This window comes from Hippocampus bargibanti, linkage group LG06, assembly GCF_051943395.1.
Source record: "Hippocampus bargibanti isolate YZ-2025 linkage group LG06, ASM5194339v1, whole genome shotgun sequence".
Classification (NCBI taxonomy): domain Eukaryota; kingdom Metazoa; phylum Chordata; class Actinopteri; order Syngnathiformes; family Syngnathidae; genus Hippocampus; species Hippocampus bargibanti.
The window spans coordinates 1688304-1711645 of NC_142739.1; the positions used below are offsets into that span (position 1 = coordinate 1688304).

The 23342-nt window shown below is 42.8% G+C and overlaps 1 protein-coding gene and 1 pseudogene across 8 annotated transcripts in view; one reads left to right on the forward strand and one right to left on the reverse strand.

Moving 5' to 3' along the window:
• Positions 1 to 23342, reverse strand: part of oxr1a (oxidation resistance 1a) — a 117871-nt gene that overhangs the window by 49047 nt on the left and 45482 nt on the right. For 4 of the 8 annotated variants that reach the window (XM_088999764.1, XM_088999766.1, XM_088999760.1 and 1 more), the window contains one exon: positions 13565 to 13642. The exons of 2 other annotated variants lie outside the window; for them this stretch is intronic. In XM_088999764.1, coding sequence (XP_088855890.1) covers positions 13565 to 13642 — 78 coding nt within the window. Of the gene's footprint in view, positions 1 to 13564; positions 13643 to 14839; positions 15170 to 23342 lie in introns of those variants that run through there. 2 more of the 8 variants (XM_088999761.1, XM_088999765.1) reach the window with 2 other exon arrangements.
• Positions 20222 to 22108, forward strand: LOC148896165 (uncharacterized; annotated as a pseudogene).

A 23342-nucleotide genomic window follows, 5' to 3' on the forward strand; every position in this document is an offset into this window, starting at 1 on the left:
TTGAGGCGATCTTGACTTTGTCTATTAACCTTCAAGCACACCATCTCAGGTTCCTTTTATAACACAGAGTGTAACTTTATAGATTCCACATCTCCCTCGAGCCAGCTTCTGTAATCGGGGATGGTACTGCCAGTGTTGTCACCTTCAACCACCGAACAGCTCACACTGCATCAAACCTCCTTGAACCCTCCTTCAAGTTGCAAGTTCATTAGATGGACTGACTGAGTGCTAAGTGTAATCATGACATGTTATGCATTGACAATTGAATCTGATAAAATTATAATAAAATGTGTTGAAATTAACCACAAAACAGAAGGATTACCATTGAGAATTTCATTTGTCTATTTAGAGTGGTATTTTTAATGTAAAAATAAAGCAAAAAATTACAACACGGCAGACGACAAGTCTCTTGCATGCTTGTGTCATCCAACCAACATGCCCATCAAAATAAAAGCACAGCTGTCAAAGTTAAAACACTGCACATTTTATCTTTCTGACTTCACTGTGAAGCCCTATCGGTGACAGGTACTGTGGGGCATACTTTTCCCAGGTCAAGCTTTCTCAGTGTACCAGATAGATGGTAAGTGGAAGAAAATAATAGCTCCTCGTTAACAGATGCAGAGAATAAATTTGCACTTGGTGAGGGAGTGATTGGCTCAAAATTAAACCTCACCATTTAAATTAAACCTGCGGCTGAGCACAAGGTTTAACCATTGTTCCATAACAGAGGCAGACATTGCATTTCACTACATAGAATCGAAGAGCCTCTATTAAGACCTTTTTCTCTCTTGTTGCTCAATCTACAAATGACAGCATGCTTGTTGCTTGCGACAGTGACATACTGCTAATTTGGATTTTCAGTCAAGTCAGTTTCTGTCGTCAAGAACATGATGGAATGAATTCCAGCAGTGATTTGTTTTTGTTGACAGGGCATGTTTTAAACTCAATTGCACAGGTGCCAAAAAAAATTGGATTCATGGTCTAGTTTAATCAGCTATTTATTTATTTAGCATTTTATTCATGGTTTTATTGTACTATGTATTGTTGTTTTATTCTAAAGTGTCTTTGGGTGTTCAGAAAGGCGCTTGTAAATTAAATGTACGGTGTCATTATTATTATTATCAAAATACCCTACGCGTTGCTGGCGGAATAATTTTAACATTATTGAGCATAATAAAACCAAATCTTTACATGTCAAACCAAACAGGCTATATTATTTACTCCAAAATTATTAAATTGGAGAATTGTAAGAATACTGAAATACTGACTTGTTACTGAATAACTGGCAATGATAATGGAATTATATAGAACTATGTCGAAAGATATGGACTGCAATGGAATGGGATAGAACAACGGTGTCAAACTAATTTTTGTCGTAGGTCACTGTGGTTTTACATCTTCCATCGGTGGGCCTTTCTGACAGTGACTTTGTGAACACAATCACACACTCGCACGCACACACACACACACACACACACACACACACACACACACACGCACGCACGCACGCACGCACACACGCACACACACACACACACACACACAGGGTGTCCCTAAAACTTGTATACACATTTTAGAAGCTGATAACTTTTCAGCCAAACTTGACTTTGAAGAAAGGATATTTTTTCGAAAATAGGACAGGAAGTATGAAAAAGCAGCCTAAAGACATTTTAGGTGGATTGGAGGACAGATTTGGCAGAAGACTTCACACCACTAGACTTTTTTTTATGGGGACACCAAAAAGACGAAGTATACGCACAACACCAGCAACAGTCGTTCAAATGAGTGCAACCATTTAACATTTACAATTATTTAAGATTTGTACACATGTTTTGGGACACCTTGTATAAATCTGATGCATCCCCCCCCCCTGAACATTGGTCAATATTGAAGCAAGGATCATGGAGGTTGAGACACGTGATTTGCTTTCGCGGGCCAAATAAAATGACATGGCCAGCAGATAAGTTCGCTAGTTATCTATTTGGTTGATTATCCAAATAAAACAAACAGTAGGAACAGCACAAACTCTTTTATTGTTTATTGCCATGAAGCAGGGTTGTCAACACATTTTTGTCATCCATCTTTCTCTCTTTCAGAATGTTAATATATTTATGCATATTGCATAAATGCATTGATTCATATATGAATCACAGTAGCTAAATTTACAATTCCTTATACATTGCAGTGACAAAAGAGCACGGGGGAGCATGAGAGTAAACACCAAATGTGGCTAACATTACCTCATGGTCTGATAGATTACGCAAGTAGCAGATTTTCCTCTGCTCCTTTGTTTTTCCTGCCTGCTGGCTATGTATCCCACCCCAGCTGTTATTTTTAGATTAGCAGTTGGGGAGTCAAAAGCTCTCGGCCACAGCCACAAGGCACAGCTTTTGTTTCTAAGATTGGTTCACACTTTATCATGATTAACATTTGTGTCGCCTGGTAGAAGTCCAAAAACAAAAATCATCTGGCTTGTTCAAGATTGCATTTCGTAGCCCATGGCAAATACAGGTGAACTTAACTCATTCACTGCCAGACATGTGCAAAAATATGTCCACTCCAGTGCAGGGGTTTTTGTCATTGTCACTCAAATTCCAGGACGCACACAATATTGAGTTTTAGGACTACATTAACATTCAATGGTGTGTAAAAAAACCTTAGACTGTCTTCTTTCATCAGAAACAAAAGACTTAATCAAGAAGGGCATCTGACGTAAAAGCTTGCCCGAAACAAACCTGATGTCATGGTTAACTACACTTACACTAAGTGTTTCTCAGAGGTTTTTATTCTGTTTGGCCACATTGGCTATATGCTTGCATGACCCTACACTCCTTTCCTCATTACTCTTTATTAGTCCTGGTCTACTGGTGATAAATACAGAAATGGATCCAGAAATACTCCCTTCTCTCTCTTTTCTTTACTAGCCACTAAGAGGTAGCCGAGTTCAAATATTGTACAATCAAACGTCATCAACAATTGAAAGTAAGTTTTTGCAAAGCTGAACAGTGGATCAGTGGCACAACCTCACATTTCTGAGGCAAGGGTTTCGAATTATGCCCTTCTATATGGAGTGTGCATACTTTCCCTGTGGGTTTCTTTACATTCCTCTCTCCAAAATTATTTTATTATTTGAAGACGCTGTCCATAGGCGTGAATGTGAGTGAGAAAGACTGTTTTTGTCTATAACTGACCTGGGATTGGCTAATGACCAATTCAGGGAATAACCTGCTCTTGTCCACGTGGGGCATGAGCCACAACACTAGTGATGGAAGATAAGAGCTATAGCAAATAGTTTTAAAGGTCATTACGTTGTGCAGAGACTGAAGTACTATTGATTTGCTGCATTAACAGTCTCGGTAGCAGTCTGGCAGCTTATGAAGAGGTCTAAAAGAATACATTGTTTTGGGATATAAACAAGTCAAATTCTCAAACATGTTTTAAAGAAGGCCATATCTAACCTATGTTATTCTGCTCACTCAAGTACCTAATGAATGCAATCAAAACTAAACGGGGAAAAAACCCTCTGGATTCAGGGGGTGCATGCTGATAATGACATCCTCACGGCTACGAATCAAACATTTATGGTAAATAAAGTAAGCTAAAAACATTCATTTTACGACAGAGCTATGCCGTTTTGACCATTGTATTGTGACTAATTGAGAAATACTTTGGTGGGGATTAAGAATGTATTAAATCTGTGGATACATGAAAGTCACTCTGAAACATGCGTTGCTCATTTTACAAATTCATAAGAGTAATCGGGAATGCAAAAATAATCTTTCAACCACAATTTACTTGAACATCTGAATTATTAATGATCATAACTCTTGTGAGGATATGTGGTTTAGAGAATGGATGGATGGATGGATGGATGGATGGATGGATGGGACGATATACCTCAGAAACTATTACATTTTTTCATAAGCATTACAAATACGACACCTATTTTAGTTGTGACTAATTTCTATGCATGTCTATAAAAAATAAAAGTTTGTTGGTTTGGTGATGGGGAAGTGTGTCTGGACCCCCCACTCTCTGTGAATTCATTCATTCATTCATTCATTCATACTCGTCTAAGGTCACAACCAATATGTCCAAAGAGCACAAACGTACCAACAACACTGAATCGAAATTATGCCCGCAGGTCCTGTAACTCTGATTGAATGCTCATTAATCTCAATGATGATAAATGTCCAGCACCAGGGTTGGGGGAAGTCGAAGGAATGACAATTTCACACACAGTACACAACCCCTTCCATTTAATACTGTGGATTTCATTAATTCTATTATTGATTCTGCGTATCACTCATGTGTGTGAGGGTGTATGTGTGTATGCATGCAGGTAGGTGATGCTTGTCAATATGTGGATGTCTATAGTCGAACAGGAAGCCGTTGATCTGAACTGTTCTCTGATTAATCAAATAATCACACTGGTAATGTTGGGGATTTTTTTACTCTGTGAGATGTTTCCGCAGGGTTCTTGGTTCTTAGGGCTTGGCAGTGGTAATGCAAACTCATCTTAATTCGTATTCTGAGAGTGTGTACTTCTGTTGTCATAGAAACAAATCTGGTGTGAATTTAGAAAGCAAACTTGTCGTAGGAAGGAATGGGGCTAAATCTGCCTGCCTCATCCAGAAGTTCACCTTACAAGAAAATGACTCGATCATTATGTGTTTTGAAACAGCAGTCACCCGATAAGTATGTAAGTGTTAACTCTTCATTCAAAATACTGTCACATGTAGAGGTTGGATTAGCATCTAGATCTGCGCGACCAGGCTCACAACCTCACTTTGCCAAAAACACAGTTATACGCTATATCCACACTCTAGCGTAGATGCACAATATGTATTTGTTCATATATTAAAAACAAAGAAAACTCCTCTTGTCAATAGAAGGGGTTTGTGAAGTGACGCGCATAAAACACAACATTACATGATACAGTGTGCTTATTGAAGGAAATATGGTCCCTTGATACATATGATAAATTGGCAGTAATTTCAAGGATCTGGGATTTGAACTGACCGGTCCTCACATATCCTGATCTGTCCTCAAGCTTCTTGTCAAACAATTGTGACATTAGTTGCTTTTGCGACAATGCAAATTGGCTCAGACCTTAGTTGCATTGGATGCATATAGATTGTGATCGACCTTCGAAGGTTGTCTCATCATCTGAATGAGATTGTTTACACGGAATGAAAAAAAACACTGAAAAAGACACATCAGAATCAGAATCAGAATCATCTTTATTGCCAAGTATGTAGAACACACAAGGAATTTGTTTCCGGTAGAACACGCTGCACTAGTATCGTCGTCAAAAAAAACTGCTAAGTGGCACTATACAGTTCCATTTTGGCTACTGTTGAAAGAGTTCAAAGAGTTCAAAGAGTTAATGGCTTGGGGGAAGAAGCTGTTTAAATGTCAGCTACGCATTAAAATATCAGCGCTTCTCAGTAGTGCCAAACCACCTCCGTCCAACATAACATTAGAAGAGAGAAAGGCGTTAACTACTCTACAAAAAGACAAACATATTACTATTATGCCAGCAAACAAGGGCAGATGCACAGTGCTTCTTAACACATTGGATTATGAAGACAAAATAAATAGGTTGATCAGTGATTCTAACACTTATGAGCAACTAAAAAGGGACCCTTCCAATAGATACAAGAAAGAAATGATAGACTGTCTCCAAAAGTTAGAGAAAGGAAAACATATAGGCAAACAGATGTATTTTAGATTATACCCGGGAGAGGCCACGCCATGTATCTATGGCCTGCCTAAAATACATAAAGAAGGGTTCCCCCTCAGACGCATTGTTTGTAGCATTGACTACTCTACATACAATGTAGCCAAATATCTAAAAAACTATCATAGCTCCGTTGGTTGGGAACACAGAATATCACGTAGAGAACACCACAGGGTTTGTAGAGAGTATAAAAGACGTCATATTGGAACCTGAGGAAACATTGGCATCTTACGATGTGACTTCTCTCTTTACATCTGTCCCCACCCCAGCAGCAGTCTCAGTGGTGAGGACAAGACTGCTGGTGGGCGTTTCTTTGCATGAAAGAACCAAACTTCAACCGGACCACATCTTCCAATTATTGGAAATCTGCCTTAATACTACATATTTTCAATTTAGGGAAAAAAATTACAAACAAATTCATGGTTGTGCTATGGGCTCACCAGTTTCACTCATAGTGGCTAATCTGTACATGGAAGAGATGGAGAAACAGGCCCTCACATCCTTCCCGGGGACAAAACCTGGATACTGGTTTAGATATGTGGACGATACTTTCGTCATAATTAAAAAACAAGAAATTCAATCCTTCACAGATCACCTTAACTCGGTAGACATCAACATTAAATTTACTCGCGAGGAATTTAAAGAGAACCAACTAGCCTTTTTGGATTGTAAAGTAATTATAAAAGAGGACAGAGCGCTAAAAACAGAAGGTTACACACACTGACCAATACTTAATTTTTGATTCGAACCATCCTCTACAACACAAACTAGGATATACTAAAGCATTAAATGTAGTGTGTGCGAACCTCAGCACAGTAAGCACACTACAACCCAATTTATTAAATGTCTTTCAAACGTGGAAAATTGCCTTTAGCAGTTCATATATTTGCCTCAAAGAATATGCAAGATATGGCATTTACATACTATTTCGCGGATACCTGGAATATAGGGCCAGCAACTTTTCAGAGTTGTCTGCCCTGGTGTCCGCTCGCTTTTTGTCATGAGTCAGTTTTTACTATAATTTGGACAAGTTCGGCGGGCCGGATTACAAAGCCTGACGGGCCGGGCCATATGTGGCTCGCGGGCCGTAGTTTGCCCATGTCTGGTACAGAACTAAGAGTAGGAATTTTGAATGTAGGAACAATGACAGGTAAAGGTCGAGAGCTGGTTGACATGATGCAGAGAAGGAAGGTAGACATACTGTGTGTCCAGGAGACCAGGTGAAAAGGGAGCAAGGCTAGAAGCTTAGGGTCAGGGTTTAAGTTGTTCTATCATGGTGAAGACAGAAAGAGAAATGGAATTGGGGTTATCTTAAAATATGAGTTTGTTAGGAATGTCTTAGAAGTAAAAAGAGTATCAGATAGAATGATGAGTCTGAAGCTAGAAATTCAAGGCGTGATTTCAATGTTGTTTGCGGGTATGCCCCACAAGTAGGATGTGAGCTGGCGCAGAAGGAGAAATTTTGGTTGGACTTTGATGAAGTCATACAGAACATCCCGAGAAGTGAGAGGGTTGTAATTGGTGGAGACTTCAATGGACATGTTGGTGCAGGAAACAAAGATGATAAGGAGGTGATGGGCAGGTTTGGACTCCAGATGAGGAACGCTGAAGGACAGATGGTGGTTGACTTTGCTAAGAGAATGGAAATGGCTATTGTGAATACTTTCTTTTAGAAGAGACAGGAACATAGGGTGACCTATAAGAGTGGAGGCAGAAGTACACAGGTAGACTACATTTTGTGTCAACGGCGCCATCTAAAGGAAATCAGTGACTGCAAAGTAGTGGTTGGTGAGAGTGTAGCCAGACAGCATAGGTTGGTGGTGTGTAGGATGACGCTGGCAGCGAGGAAGATGAAGAAACCAAAGGCTGAAGTGAGGACAAAATGGTGGAAGTTGAAAAGGGAAGAGTGTTGCTTGACATTTAGGAAGGAGGTAAGACAAGCACTGGGTGGGCAAGAGGTCCTTCCAGATGACTGGCAAACTACAGCGAACATAATCAGAGACACAGATCGGAAAGTACTTGGTGTATCGAGTGGAAGAAAAGTAGATAAGGAGACTTTGTGGTGAAATGGAGAGGTGCAAGAGTGTATACAGGGAAAGAGGTTAGCAAAGACGAAGTGGGACACTGAGAGGACAGAAGAGAGCAGACAGCAGTACAAGGAGATGCAGAGCACGGTTAAAGTAAAGGTGGCAAGGGCCAAACAAGAGGCCTATGATGACTTGTATGCTCGGCTGGACAGCAAGGAAGGTGAGACTGATCTTTACAGGCTGGCGGGACAGAGAGACAAAGACGGTAAGGACCTGCAGCAGGTTCGGGTGATTAAGGATAGAGATGGCAATGTATTAACAGGTGCCAGTAGTGTGATGGCAAGATGGAAAGAGTATTTGAAGAATTGATGAATGTGGAAAATGAGAAGGAAAAAAAAGAGTAGAAGACGTGACTGTTGTGGACCAAGACGTAGCAAGCATTAGCGAGGATGAAGTGAGGAGCGCGCTGAAGAGGATGAAGGGGGGAAAGGCACTCGGGCCTGATGATTTACTAATCGAGGTATGGAAGTGTCTTGGAGAGGTGGCGGTGGTGTTCCTGACTGGGTTATTCAACAAGATCTTAGATGGTGAACAGATGCCTGAAGAATGGAGACGAAGTGTACTCGTGCCCATTTTTAAGAACAAAGGAGATGTGCAGAGTTGTACTAACTACAGAGGAATAAAGTTGATGAGCCATACAATGAAACTCTGTGAAAGAGTAGTTGAAGCTAGACTAAGAGCAGAAGTGAACATTAGAGAGAGTGACTATATCGGGAGAAGGATGCTGAGCCTTGAACTGCCAGGCAGGAGACCGAGAGGAAGACCGAAGAGGAGGTTTATGGATGTGGTCAAAGAGGACATGAAGGTAGCTGGTGTGAGAGAAGAGGATGCACAAAACCGGGATAGATGGAGGACATTGATTCGCTGTGGCAACCCCTGAGGGCAAAAGCCGAAAGGAAAAGAAGAGGAGCTCTTTTGAAGTCTCGGTTTGTGTTGTTCTTTTTGATCTCTCCAGTATTTAACTCATTCCTCCCGGCAAACGACAACAGTCGTTGTGTGTTTACTTCCGTGTATCCCGAGTCACGCCTCCAGTTGGGCTGAAGCGATAGTAAATAATGCCGGACGCCGACTACAGGCGGGCCGTGAATAGATGTTAACCCTTTACGGACGATTGTGCTGCTAGATCGAGAAAATGAAAAGTAGCAGTTCAAGTGTCGATTGAAACTGATGTGGCACAAGTTACATGTCTCTTTAAAACAGATTATATGCAGCATTGCCTTTAAGAGCGTCAGTGACATCATCTCCTTCATGCGCAACACAATGTGCTCTCCTCCATCTTCAAAGCGCCTTCTATTTTTCATCATGGATGAAATACCATGTAAGTGTATGTTGTAACTATTTTATGAGCTATTCGGAAGAGGTTTACCTTGATACTGAAATGCATAAACTAACGCTAACTTGTTTATTTACCGAGAAATATAAAAAATAAGGAGTGTCCCGAATTCGGAACATCCTAACGGTAATGCTATTTTCATGATGATATTGTTGATCCTGACTTGGTACCCGATGCGAATAATTCTAAGTGAATGGTCCGTTTTCCACTAATAGCAGTACCTCATAGCTTTGCATTCTCAATATGATTATTGAAACGGAGGTCCATATGTTTTTTCTTTCTAAAATACCCATGTACTGTATATCTTTCCAGATCCTGATGAGAATGAAATAGATGACCATGTTGATGAAGACATTTTGTCATCTGACACAGTCGTGACTGTTGCATTGATGAACTTCTATCACCATTCAAATACTTTCGGGCTGATCAACTACGTGCTTCATGCGCTATCTCCAGGAAATCACTCAAATGGTGGAAATACCTGTTCTGGTATCTAGTGGATATTTGTATTTTCAATGGATTTATACTGATGAAACTCTCTCAAAACCATCAAGTGAAATCCAGAACAGGTCGCCTCCGAAAAAGAACTCAGTTAGAATTCAGGACAAAAAAAAAAAAAAAAGCTCATCAGTTGTTTGGCAATTACAGAAGGAAAAGAAAAAAAGAATGCATGAAGGAGAATGACACTGCTGCCCTCCTTCATTGGCCAGTATAATTCGATAGAAAGAGAACATGTAAAGAGTGTGCAAAGAGAAAATTCGTCATGAGCCAAGAACAGATTGTGAGCAATGCAAGGTGAACCTATGCATTCCATGTTTTAAACTATACCACAAATAAAAACATCCTGAATTGTTTTAAATGCATTTTAGGTTTATTTCATGCATATGTGACTTGTTGTGAATGCATTTTGTTGTAATTTGCAGGTTTTGGGAATAAAAATATTCATTAACATTGCAATAATTTTCTAAAACTTCAATCAATTTCACAAAAAAAAACGTTATCGTATTCTAACATATGTTATGAAAGTGTACTGAAAGTTTCATAAAGATTGAACAACAAATAAAAAAGTTATAACAGTTTATTTGAACACACATGTTAGTTATGAATTTCCTGCTGTAGCCACTCAGGGAGCACACTAAAAAGCTAGGCTGCAGGCCCTGTAGGCTGTGGGGGAAGAAATGCAAAATGCCTGCTAGGGAGGAAAGAGTTAAAGCGATATTAACATTGTCTTCTCTTTGTTGATGTACAGTAGCCTCAGGAACAGAGCAAGGAGGGGTTTAGTATATTGCTCAAGGGCACAAGGACATGAATAATAATAATACATTTTATTTCAAGCGCCTTTCAAAACACCCAAGGACACTTTACAATAAAAACAATAAAACAAAGCACATAACAATAAAACCATAAGTAAAATGATACATAATAAAAAAAAAGACTGAAGACTGGCACTGAAGTTTGAATCCACAACTGTTGGGTTGGGTGACAACCACTGTTTCAACTTTCAAGATTGCCCCCATAACGTACTTCGGGAATTGATATATCAGGTGAGTTTGAAATTCTTCACTTGACTTAGCCAAGACATATCGTCTTATTAGTTGAAGGCTATGTCTTGTGACTTACTTGTGACTTCTACATCACTCCTGGTTCATAACAAACTGACTGAATCACAGAATGAACCAGCTGTAGTAACAGAAGCTGTGGAGAAAAATGATCGCTTCATGGATCAACTGGGAGGAGACATTGTGCTGTATAGAAGCAAGAGTAGGCAGTTTCACATGTATTTTCGAACTTTCGTCCATCCATCTATCTATTGTTCAGACCACTGTATCCTCATTAGGGTCGCGGGGGGTGCTGGAGCCTATCCTAGGCGACTTCGGGCACTAGGCTGGGGACACTCTGAATTGGTTGCCAGCCAATCGCAGGGCACACAGAGACAATTGTCATTCTCACACTCACACCTAGGGACAATTTTTGAGTGTTCAATCAGCCTGCCATGCATGTTTTTGGAATGTGGGAGTAAACCGGAGGACCTGGAGAAAATCTACACGGGCCCCAGGAGAACATGCAAACTCCACACAGGGAGTTCGGACCGGGCATTGACCTCATGACCTCTGCACTGTGAACCACTAACCACTCGACTACCGTGCCACCCAATTCAAACTTCAATAGTAAAAATATAGACTCGCTGTGTCTGCGTTATGGAAAAACGAAAAAAATCAGACTCCGTCCAACTCTAAATCCCCCTAAAGAAGATGTGTTCCTTGAGTTTATTGTCACGTGCATTCTAACCGTGAATCCTCGTACATTTGATGTTACGGTTATCGCTCTGTGACCAAAGATACAGCTGGGAAATGGAGGACTAAGCAGTAGACGGGACATGAGGGTGTTTCTTGTCAATGTTTGCACAGTCTGATGAATGCACTTCAATAAATTGAAATTCCATTTTAAACTTCATTTGTTTCTTATTCGAAAAGTCGAAAACATACTGTGACTTTAAGCAACTCTTAAATGTGCCCCCTTTTCAATCTTCCTTAATAATGGATAGATTAATACTTCAAAGTAATGTCAATTGTACATTCATCCGAAAATGGGACTTGGGAGCACTGAGCTCGTATTCTCTTCAGCCGAGTTCTCTTCTGCCATTTGCTCTGTGGTTCAGGACTAGTTTGACACCAATAATGTGACAATTCCTTGATATGGCTGTGCGTGGTACCTCAATGCAGTGACTCAAATCTCAGTTTTCTCATCGATATTCTGCCACGTAAAGATGGGGTTCCTCCTGTACCTTGTGCATCTCTTTTGCCACGTTTTTTATTGTCTAATAAATTCATGTACTGGGATATTGAGGTGACAGAGGTAACAGCCATAAGTTTAAACCGCGACTTAATATGACTTGCCTTTCTTATGGAGAGCGTCTGTCAGTGCCAGTAGTAACTGAGCTACTAAAATAAAATTGATCTGTACACAAATTACATTCAGTTGCAGCGTCCCCAACGATGAAGTCACTCATCGCTGCTGAAAGTAAAACACAAGACCACAAGAAACTCAAAACATTTCTACTGCGTATACCTTTGTGCCGGAGCACAATTTATCCCAAGCCCGGATAAATACAGAGGGTTGTGTCAGGAAGGGCATCTGACGTAAAAGCTTGGCCAAAACAAACACTGATTCGCTTCCGTTGAAGGGAAAAGCAGAATGGAAAAGAAGAAGAAGATACCTTTTTGGCAGATAAATGCATCTTCATCTCATCGTGTTTCCTTGTGGAACACACTGTCAATGCAGAGCTCAGCAACAACATGAACCTCTCAGGTTACATGTCCAATAAACAGCAAAAGTGATGAGCTCAGCTATGGGAAACACAACCCTGCATTCTCAGATCTTATTGAGAGAGAAGTACAGACTCCTCTTGAGGAATTGTGGTTTAAAGGACAACCGACAGCATTTTTTTTTGTTTCCGAACTGACATCAGAAAAACGTTTTATAGAACCTAAAATACCCACGTAGGCTGATATTTGTAGTCAAATGAAAAACACCAATAAAAATGACTTCAAGTCCCCCAAAACTACTTCAAAATGATCTGAGAAAGTTTCATTTTCAGGAGGTCCCACCCCCTTGTTCGTGACGTCACGCCAAGACGTCTTGCCTTGTTCGAGAATCAAAACAATGGCTTCAGATTAGGAGAAGATGCTTTCTTGTTACTCATCCTGTTATGAATATGATTCAAATAGTTCTGAAGAGGAAAGCATACATGTTTGCAATCGATTAAATAATTTATTCCGGTCATTTTGATGCATCTGGAGAGAAATGTAGTGACAAACTCTTTAGTACTCACAGTACCTAAAAAAGGCAGAAGATGCCGACAAAGCTCCGTGGAAATTGTCTCCTGGGACGTTTTTTGTAAGCGAACATCAAATACACTGCAGAAGTCTTGGCACTACACACAACGATGTAGGTGTTTTCCTTCTAATTTCGCCATCAAGTTTTCAGACAAAAAAAAGTACAGCAAAATGCATTGAGGTGATGCAAGGTATGTCCTTTTTCGGTCAGGGGCGTTCCTTCAGTGACGTAGGGTGAGGACTCGTCACCAACTCAAAAACAAGACTTCCGGAATATTCAGCGTGAGTCTTAAAAGGTAAAATATAGCTATATGCGGTGGAATCTTTGTAAAATACGCTCAGTAGTAGTCATTTGAAGCGATTTTACAAATTATGGACACAACTGGTCCGGGGACGTCGGTTGTCCTTTAAGTTGGCTGATAAAGTAGCTGCAATTAAAGCAGTGTATTTGACATGTGTCAAACATTGGCGGGGTTTTTAGAAGAGACTGAGCCCAAGCCTTCATTCCCCCAGCTGATGCACGAGCACCTCTCTTTGCTTTTAAACGAGTTTGAGCGCTACTTACCAGCCACAAAAGACCCACGAACTGCCAAGGAATGGATCCGCAACCCATTTGTCAACAAACCAGGTGTATCAAGGATGCCTGTGCAAAAGGAAGAACAACTGCTGGAGTTCGCCAAAGATGGCGGACTTAAAAGTATGTTTGAGACAACAACTCTGCCGGTGTTCTGAATTAAAGTGATGGCAGAATACCCCGAGATCACTACAACAGCACTGAAAACCCTGTTGCCTTTTCCGACATCTTATTTTTATGAAGCGGGGTTTTCTGCAGTGACCGCAACCAAAACAAAACTACGGAGTAGACTGGACATAAGCAAGACCCACTTCAGGTGTCATTGTCTCCCATTATCCCTCAATGGGACCGTCTCGTTGCAGAGAAACAAGCTCAGGGGTCCCACAGATTCAGTTGCAGTGAGTTGTATTTTTCATGCGCTTGGTACTTGTTTTTGTGGTGTATCTTATTTTGAAGGCACGTTTGTTTAAACATGACCATGGTGACCATAGAGCGTTAAGGGGCAGAGACGATGTTACATATGTTGTTGTTGGCGCGATGTTACCAGGACTCTGCTAATAAAGTTGTATAAAAATACACAATGAATTCACGTTTATTATTATATTTAAAAGAAAGAAAAAAACAGTTTCCATGCCTGTCGTATCATTTTATTTTGTTGTATTTATCTGCCGGTCCGTGAAAATATTGTCTGACATTAAACCGGCCCGGGGCGCAAAAAAGGTTGGGGAGCACTGAGTTAGGAAACAAAAAAGTGGTGTCGGTTGTCCTTTCAGTTTTACTCAACTTCACTGGAATTGGCGTTTGTGGGTAACACAGACAACGGGTTGGCAGAGGGGCGTTAACGTTCTCAATGACTTAACTTGTCAGCTGTTGAACGTCTTTCAAGAGACGTCACTTTTAATGAAACGAAAACGATGAAGGACAACGTAAATGCCCTCGTTTACCACGTCTACTATTGTGTATAGTATTGTGGAACATGTGTGGGCGGAAGTAACTGTCAACAAGTTGTCAATTGTCATCTCGCACAGCATTTGAAGCACAGAATAGCACCGAATAATAATTATGCTAACAGACACGATATCATAAAACGTACTGATGCCCATCTGGAAAGTTTTTGTTGCAGGAATACTAAATTAAAAGATTAAATGAGTTTTTCCAAAGCTCGCTGGCGCAGAGCACACGTCGCCGGACTAGCCGAGCGAAAGCAGCCGGTAGCCTCCTCGAAGCTACTATAAAAACAAAACAAAATAGTCGCGTTTTACCAACCTGTTTTAGAGTGAACGGTGCTGTAATTCAATGCCGTCGCGGAAATGTGCGGATCATAACCCACGTTGTCCTCCTGGCCGAATCCTGACCACAGTCTGTGGGTAATCACGTCTCTGACTGCCCTCGCGCCACTGCCCGTCATCGAGAGTATATAGCGGTAGTCCATAACTACGACCAAACTACACTAAGATCGATTTGGAATTATTGCAAAGTACGTGGTCATCCCACGCTTTGGATAAGTGCCCCACTGCTGCTGTTAAAAGTTTCAGACAGTCTGCACATTCCTAAACAGGAACCATGTACGTCAACACATGCGAGTTTGCACGCACGCGTACGTACACACACTCACCGCACGCACACGACGCTCACTCACATACAACGTTGAAAGCGTTCAAGACATTTGTGCACATTTCAACAAAGTACTGATACAGTCGGAGCAAAAGTTGTTGTTGCAATGGAAAAAATTGCACCTGTAATTAGATAACCTACTAACGTTCTTCCACTATAATGGTCGATGTTATTATGGTCGTTCGAGAATAAAAAAAGTTACGACAATGCATTATTGCATACATACATACTAGTATTGTGTGGTATTTTGCAAAACATCATCCATTCAATTTATGAAAGACAAGAGAACGCTGTTCAAATTTGAAAAAGATTGAAGAGTGACTCAAGAACAAGTTTACAGTAATACTTAAAAAGAAGTAATACTTAATGTGCCCCATCTGCTGGAGACAGTGAGTAACGAATGGTGGTTTGTTTCTGTGTGCCCTGCAGTCGGCTGGCAAGCAGTTCAGGATGTCCCCGTCCAGGTGCCCGAATACAGCTGGGAGAGTCCCCCCCCAGCGACCCGAGTGAGGATGAAGTGGTTCAGATAATTGATGGATAGATGAATGGATCTGTATATTGTGTCTAATTCTGCAAAATGTGAAGTGAGTTTTTTTCTTCATTAACTTTGTAACTCTCGTTAACCCAATCGTTCACTCTCGTTCTCTCTCTCTCTCTTTCTCTCACTCTCTCTCTCACCGTTTGATCAGCGGAATCACACAATCTCTGTCTCTCTCACTCTCTCTCTCTCTGTCTCTCAATCCCTCTCTCTTTCAAATAGCAAACGGTAAACACAATTTCCACATAATTTTCTCTGCGTCTCTCTCGATATCAATGCTACCTGGTGTGATGAAATTCTGAAATTTGAGAGTTTGATTCTTGTTCAATCGGGTTGTTCAAATCACAATGTAACCTTCTGTCAATGTTCTGGTAACATCAACCAAAAGCTCTGACTGTTGTGAGAGAATATCTAACCATCACAAAAAAATGTGAGATACAGTGATACCTCGGCTTACGAATGCTTTAGCTAACGAACTTTTCGCCTTACAAACGTTAAATTCGCAAGAATATAATCTTGATATCCAAACTATTTTTGGGGAAACACGTGGAGCGCCACAATGGCTGGCGGACTAGTTTTCGGAGGAAGAACACCAAACCACGCGGCCAAACAGCGTCACTGTAGCCGTCGGACTACTTTTCCACAACCCATTTCTCTGAGTACATGCGTCGTTTGTCTCCAAGGATTTGTTATCACTGATACTTTTGCTGTTATGGGACCGAAAAAGACCCCACCACAAGCTAGTGTTCAGCCGAAGAGGAGACAAAACAAAATTACGGTCGAGCAGAAGAAGGAAATCATTGAGAAACACGAACGAGGAGTGCGTTTGTGTGACTTAGCGTCCCAGTACCAGTATGCTAAGTCAACCATTGCGACCATCCTTCGGAACGACGCGAGTGAAGCAATTATCGCAAAGGAAGCATGGCAAATTTACTCTAATATCGTCAAGAGGCAACCTGGAAGTTCGTCATCTATTGATGATTTCAAGGCTAGCCACGGATGGTTCGAGAACTTTAAGCGTCGTACAGGGATTCACAGTGTCATACGTCATGGTGAGGCAGCCAGTTGTGACGATAAAGCTGCCGAAGCTTACAAGGGATCATTCCTCAAGATGGTGTAAGAAGGTGGCTAGATTCCTCATCAAGTGGTGAGAAGGTTTCTTCAGCCATCATCTGTACTTTTTTGAAGGTAGATAACGGCTGAAGAAACCTTCTCATCGATGGACCACTCCTGTACGACTGAGAGCTTACACAGACGTTCCTCATCAAGTGTTAAATGCTGATGAGACCGGCCTTTTTTGGAAAAAGATGCCTCACTTGACTTTCATTACACAGGAAGAGTAGTCCGAAACCTGGGCATAAACCTATGAAAGATAGGCTAACCCTCCTTCCTACAGTCCTTATGGAATGTGACTCTCCCTCCCACCTCCTCCCATCGAGCCATCAACGACCACCACAAATGTAAATAAAACATATTTATTATAAAGTACAGTTTATTTCTTTAATGACAATACCTTAGCACATTTATTTTACATAAAATGAGGTTGGCAGCAATACGTCTGTGTAAGCTCTCAGTCGTACAGGAGTGGTCCATCGATGAGAAGGTTTCTTCAGCCGAGGTTCAATTTGGATCGTTCATACAATAGCCTGCTCAGGCAAAACAGGTTAGGCAACTTTCGCAATGCTGATGAGGGTCGTTATGCTGATGAGGTGATACCGGGGGCAGTGGGGGTAATAGGCCAATCGTTAGTCAGGAATGTAGGAACAATCAGTGGGGCCACAGGGAGGGGTCCCCCGCCCCTCCCAACCTGAGAGTAGGGACCCATCATAGCTGTGTCCAGCGCCACCATGTCTGGACATTAGGGATATATAAATGGGGCCGATACGACCAGTCAGACTTTAGTTCGCTGACGAAGCCTCTTGGATAGGAGGCGAAACGTCCGAAACCTTCACTTTTGTACAGATGACGGCTGAAGAAACCTTCTCATCGATAAAATGAGGTATATTTTGTGTAGTTTTAAGGCTTATTTAGTAGAAAATTATGTTTTATGGGGACCGGGGAACAGATTATTCTCATTGTAATGGTTTCCTATGGGAAATTAATGTTTGGAATACACACATTTTGTTTTACACACACTTTCTGGGAACCAATTAAGTTCATAAGCCAAGGTATCACTGTACATATACATACTGTAAAACAGCCACCAAGGGGGAAAACACACAAACACCCATCCACACACACACACACAAGCACGCACGCACGCACACACACACACACACACACACACGCACGCACGCACGCACGCACGCACACACACACACACACACACACACACACACACACACACACACACACGCACACACTACACGAATGTCAATACATCAATTCAGCTAAAAGCTTTGAGCACCAATATCCAAGCTTTGTCTCTAGGAAGAGAGTGCTGTACATGAATCATTTAAGCGCACAGTGCAGCACTACTATTTATATCAGACTTTTTGGGGGAGGCATGGTTAATTTACTCCAGGTATATCTATATGATACTCATTTACCCTGTTTAATTAAAAAAAAACATTGAAAAGTGAATTATTCTAATCCTCTGCGACCCTCTCAAAAATCATGTAACATAAACAATATGTAGTGATTTATCAAATATGGGTGGAAAAAACTGACATTTAAAACACTCTGGTGAACAACTGGATGTGCTGAAATACATAATTTTGCAATGACAAGACCTCCTTTGACCCCGTGTTTCTCTATGAGATTACATAGGGCCCTGCTGGTACACTTGGCATTGGGACAATGTAATCAGATGGGTGTCACTGTGCATCCAACAGGACCTTGGAACTGCATGATATACGGTGCTATGTCGCTACACAGTGGCTTATAGTGCTCATTAAATGATCAATAACAATCACGAAAGGAATTTTCAAATATTGTTTTTATGTAGTGAGAGATATTGAAGCAAATTTTAAATGGCATTTAATAATGGCATTTTGAGTGGAACTTGCACATAAACTGATGATACACTTCTTTGTTATTATTTTTGAATTCCGTCAACAAAGTTGTCACAAACTCTTTATTGAGTGATGTCAGAATTCCCATACAAATATAAACACAAATCTGTGTGTTCCACAAAACTGTTATACAGTATATAAATCATTAAATATTTACAGTGGAACCTTGGCTTACGAACTTAATTGGTTCCCAGACAGAGTGTGTAAGGCGAAAAGTGTGTATCCCAAAAATTAATTTCCCATAGGAAACCATTAAAATGCGAATAATGCGTTCTCAGGTCCGCATAAAACATAATTTTCTACTTTCTAATTTTCTAAACCTTAAAACTACACAAAATACACCTTATTTTATGTGTAATAAATGTGCTATAGTATTATGATTAAAGAAATAAACTGTACTATACAATAAAGTCATTTTATTTATCTTTGTGATGGTTGTTAATGGCTTGATGGAATGGAGTGTCCGGGTCCCTCAGTCTAAATTTCACTGTTTTTTATCCATTTTTGATAGAGTGCTTATGCACATTAGTAAACATATTATGTTATTTCATGCTTAGATTAGTAAACATATGTTATTCCATGTTTAGCTTAGTACATATTATGTTATTGCATGTTTAATTTCGTCTACATGGATCTATGAAGCTTATTAGTTGAATAGTTGTGAAAGCAGAATGTAACAATATTAACTTTCAGTCTGATGTTCTCTCAACATACTTGTCCGTAGCTGATTGGACAACAGATCGCTGCTGTGTGACTTCCAATACTTGTCCGTAGCTGATTGGACGACAGATCGCTGCTGTGTACTTTTAAAGACTAGTTGAGCGGGTGGGCTTTGTTCTTCTTGTTCTTCTTGTATTCGTGTTCCTCTTGGCTCCCCGCTCCGACGAGAGATATGCTCCTTTTGTTTTATGAGAATAAAGTAGTTTTTTTTCTGTTCACCATCCATCGTCCCCGCTGGTATTCCATCACAAAACTTCGTTGAGCCTACTCCATCTATCTTTGGGACTGAGGCAGGGGACACCCTTAATTGGTTGCCAGCCAATCGCAGGGCACACAAAGACGTACACCAGTCACTCTCACACTCACACCTAGGGACAATTTGGAGTGTTCAATCTGCCTATCATGCATGTTTTTGGAACGTGGGAGGAAACCGGAGGACCCGGAGAAAACCCAAGCGTGGGGAGAACATGCAAAAACCGCACTGCGAGGCCGGTGTGCTTACCACTCGACTACCAGGCCGCACAGACAGACGGACTGACAGACAGACAGACCAATTAAGACATTAGGTGATACAGGAAACAGGGCCCCCTCAGTGAGCCGTCATCTTACCGTGGTGAAGGGGTTTGTGTGTCCTGATGATCCAAGGAGCTAAGTCATCTAGGGCTTTATGCCCCTGGCATGCCCCACCCATGGCAAACAGGCTCCTCAGTGAGGTACCAGACAAAGTACAACTCAAAAAACCCCTTATGAAGAAAAACATGGATGGATCTGGGTTTCCCTTGCCCGGACGTGGGTCATCGGGGCCAATCTCTGGAGCTAGGTCTGGAGATGGGGCTTGTTGGCGAGCGCCTGGTGGCCTACACCCATGGGGCCAGGCCAGGCTCAGCCTGAAGAGAAAACGTGGGTCCCTTCTCAAGGGCTCACCACCCATGGAAGGGGCCAGAGGGGTCGGGTGCATTGTGAGCACCCTTTGGCTGCCAGCCAGCCAGCCAGACCTGGTGGTCCGATCCTCGGCAGGCCTGGTGGTCCGATCCTCGGCAGCAGAAGGGACGTTCTTGGGATGTGGAATGTCACCTCTGTTGCAGGGAAAGAGCCCGAGCTGGTGTCCGAGGCCAAAAAGTGCCGACTAGATATGGTTGGACTTGCCTCCACACACAGCCTATGCTCTGGTACCAGCCCTCTCGAGAGGGGTTGGGCTCTCTTCCACTCTGGGGTTGCCCATGGTGAGAGGCGTAGAGCAGGTGTCGGCATACTTATTGCCTCCCGGCTCGCCACCTGTATATAAGGATTCACCCACGTAGACGAAAGGGTTGCTTCCCTCCGCCTTCGGGTGGGGGCATAGGTTCTGACTGTTGTTTGTGCATATGCAACGAACAACATTTCAGTGTACCCATCCTTTTTGGAGACCATAGAGCAGGAGTGTCCAAAGTCGGTCCTCGAGGGCTGCCGTCCTGCCTGTTTTTTAGCTCTCCCAGGAGCAACGCACCTGATTCAAATCATCAGGACCATTTTGATGCTGCTTCAGAGCTGGCTGATGAGCGAATCATTTGAATCAGGTGTGTTGCTCCTGGGAGAGCTGGAAAACAGGCAGGACAGCGGCCCTCGAGGACCGACTTTGGACACCCCTGCCTTTGAGGGTGGAGAGCACTCCCGCTGGGGACTCCCTTGTTCTGCTGGGTGATTTCAATACTCATGTGGGCAATAACAGTGAGACCTGGAGGGGCGTAATTTGGAGGAACGGCCCCGCCAGATCAGAACGCGAGTGATGTTTTGTTATTGGACTTCTGTGCTCGAAACAGATTGTCTAAAACGAACACCATGTTCAAACATGAAGGTGTCCATATCACTAGGACACCCTTGGCCGCAGTTTGATGATTGTCTTTGTAGTTGGATTTGCGGCCGCATGTTTTGGACACTCAGGTGAAGAGAGGGGTGGCGCTGTCAACTGATCATCACCTGGTGGTGCGTAGGCTCCGTTAGTGGGGGAAGATGCAGTCCGACCTGGGAGACCCAAACGTGTTGTTTGTTGGGAACGTTTGGCGGAATCCCCTGTCAGACGGAGTTTCAACTCCCACCTCCGGCAGAACTTTTCACATGTCCCGGGGTAGGTAGTGACATTGAGTCCGAATGGACCATGTTCCGTACCTCCCTTGCTGAGGTGGCCAATCAGAGTTGTGGCGGGGTTGTGGCCGTAAGGTGGTTGGTGCATGTCGTGGCGGAAACCCCGGTACTCGCTGGTGGACACAAGTAGTAAGGGATGCCGTCAAGCTGAAGAAGGAGTTCTATCGGGCCTATATGGCCTGTGTGACCCCTAAGACAGCTGACGGGTATCGATTGGCCAAGCGGAATAAGGCTTTGGTGGTTGCCGAGGCAAAAACTTGTGCATGGGAAGAGTCCAGTGAGGCCATGGAAGCCAACTTCCGGACGGCTTTGAGGAAATTCTGGTCCACTATCCGGCGTCTCAGGAGGGGAAAGCAGTGCACCACTGACACTGTGTACAGCGATGATGGGGCGCTGCTGACCCTCACTCGGGACTTTGTGAGCCGGTGGGGGGAGTACTTTGAAGACCTCCTCAACTCCACTAACACGCCTTCCTTGGAGGAAGTAGAGTATGGGGTGGCCGGATGGTGTGTTCCAACTACAGAGTGATCACACTCCTCAGCTTCCCTGGTAATGTCTATTCTGGGGTTCTAGAGGGGAGCGTCAGTCGGGAAGTCGAGCCTCAGATCGAAAGAACGAGATCCCAAATACAAGCAGCCAAAATGAGCTTTCTCCGTAGGGTGTCGGGGCTCTACCTTAGAGACCTCAACCTCAGAGTTGAGCCGCTTCTCCTCCACATAGAGTGGAGCCAGATGAGGTGGCTTGGGTATCTGATTAGGATGCCCCCTGGACGCCTCCCTGGTGAGGTGTTCCGAGCATGCCCCACTGGCAGGAGAACCCGGGGACGACCCAGGACACGCTGGAGAGACTATGCCTCCCAGCTGGCCTGGGAAAGCGTCGGGATCCGCCAGGACGAGCTGGAAGAAGTGGCTGGAGAGATGGAAGTCTGGCCTTCCCTACTGAAGCTGCTGCACCCGCGACCCAACCCCGGACGATTGATCCAAGATGGCGCCGCGGATGGCAGCCTCGGTCACACGCTCCCTAGTATTGTTCCTGGTTTTGTCATTTTCATTTGTTTTTTGCGATCCTACGCGACTCAGTTACACGAGGGAAGAGTTACTGAGCATTGGGGAATCCACTCTTGGACTATTTTCACCGACACACAAAAATCTACAAGGTTTTTCGGGGCTGCTCGCGAGCGGCGTAGCAGCTCTGTACGGAGCTTTGAGACGCCGGCGTAGGAGGCGGAAGCGAGCCGGCATGCTCGTCAAGCTACGGCAGCGTGGATTTCGAACGCCGCTCCCATCGATCCACCTCGCTAATCTACGCTCACTACCAAACAAGATGGACGAACTTCTGCTTCTCACAAAGACCAATAAAACGTTTGCCCGCTCTGCTACCCACTCTCGAGGACTTGCACACTGCAAGAATCCAAACTAGGGCGCGGAAAAATCCTACTGGACCCTCCGCACCTTGCCCACCACCTTTTCCAGCTACTCCCCTCAGGCAGGCGCTACCGATCCATGCGCACCAAATCCAGCAGACATTTAAACAGCTTCTTCCCCCAAGCCATTAACTCTTTGAACTCTTTCAACAGTAGCCAAAATGGAACTGTATAGTGCCACTTAGCAGTTTTTTTTTACGACGATACTAGTGCAGCGTGTTCTACCGGAAACACATTCCTTGTGTGTTCTACATACTTGGCAATAAAGAAGATTCTGATTCTGATTCTGATAAGCGGCAGGAGATGGATGGATGGATGCATGGAGGAAACAGGCCAAAG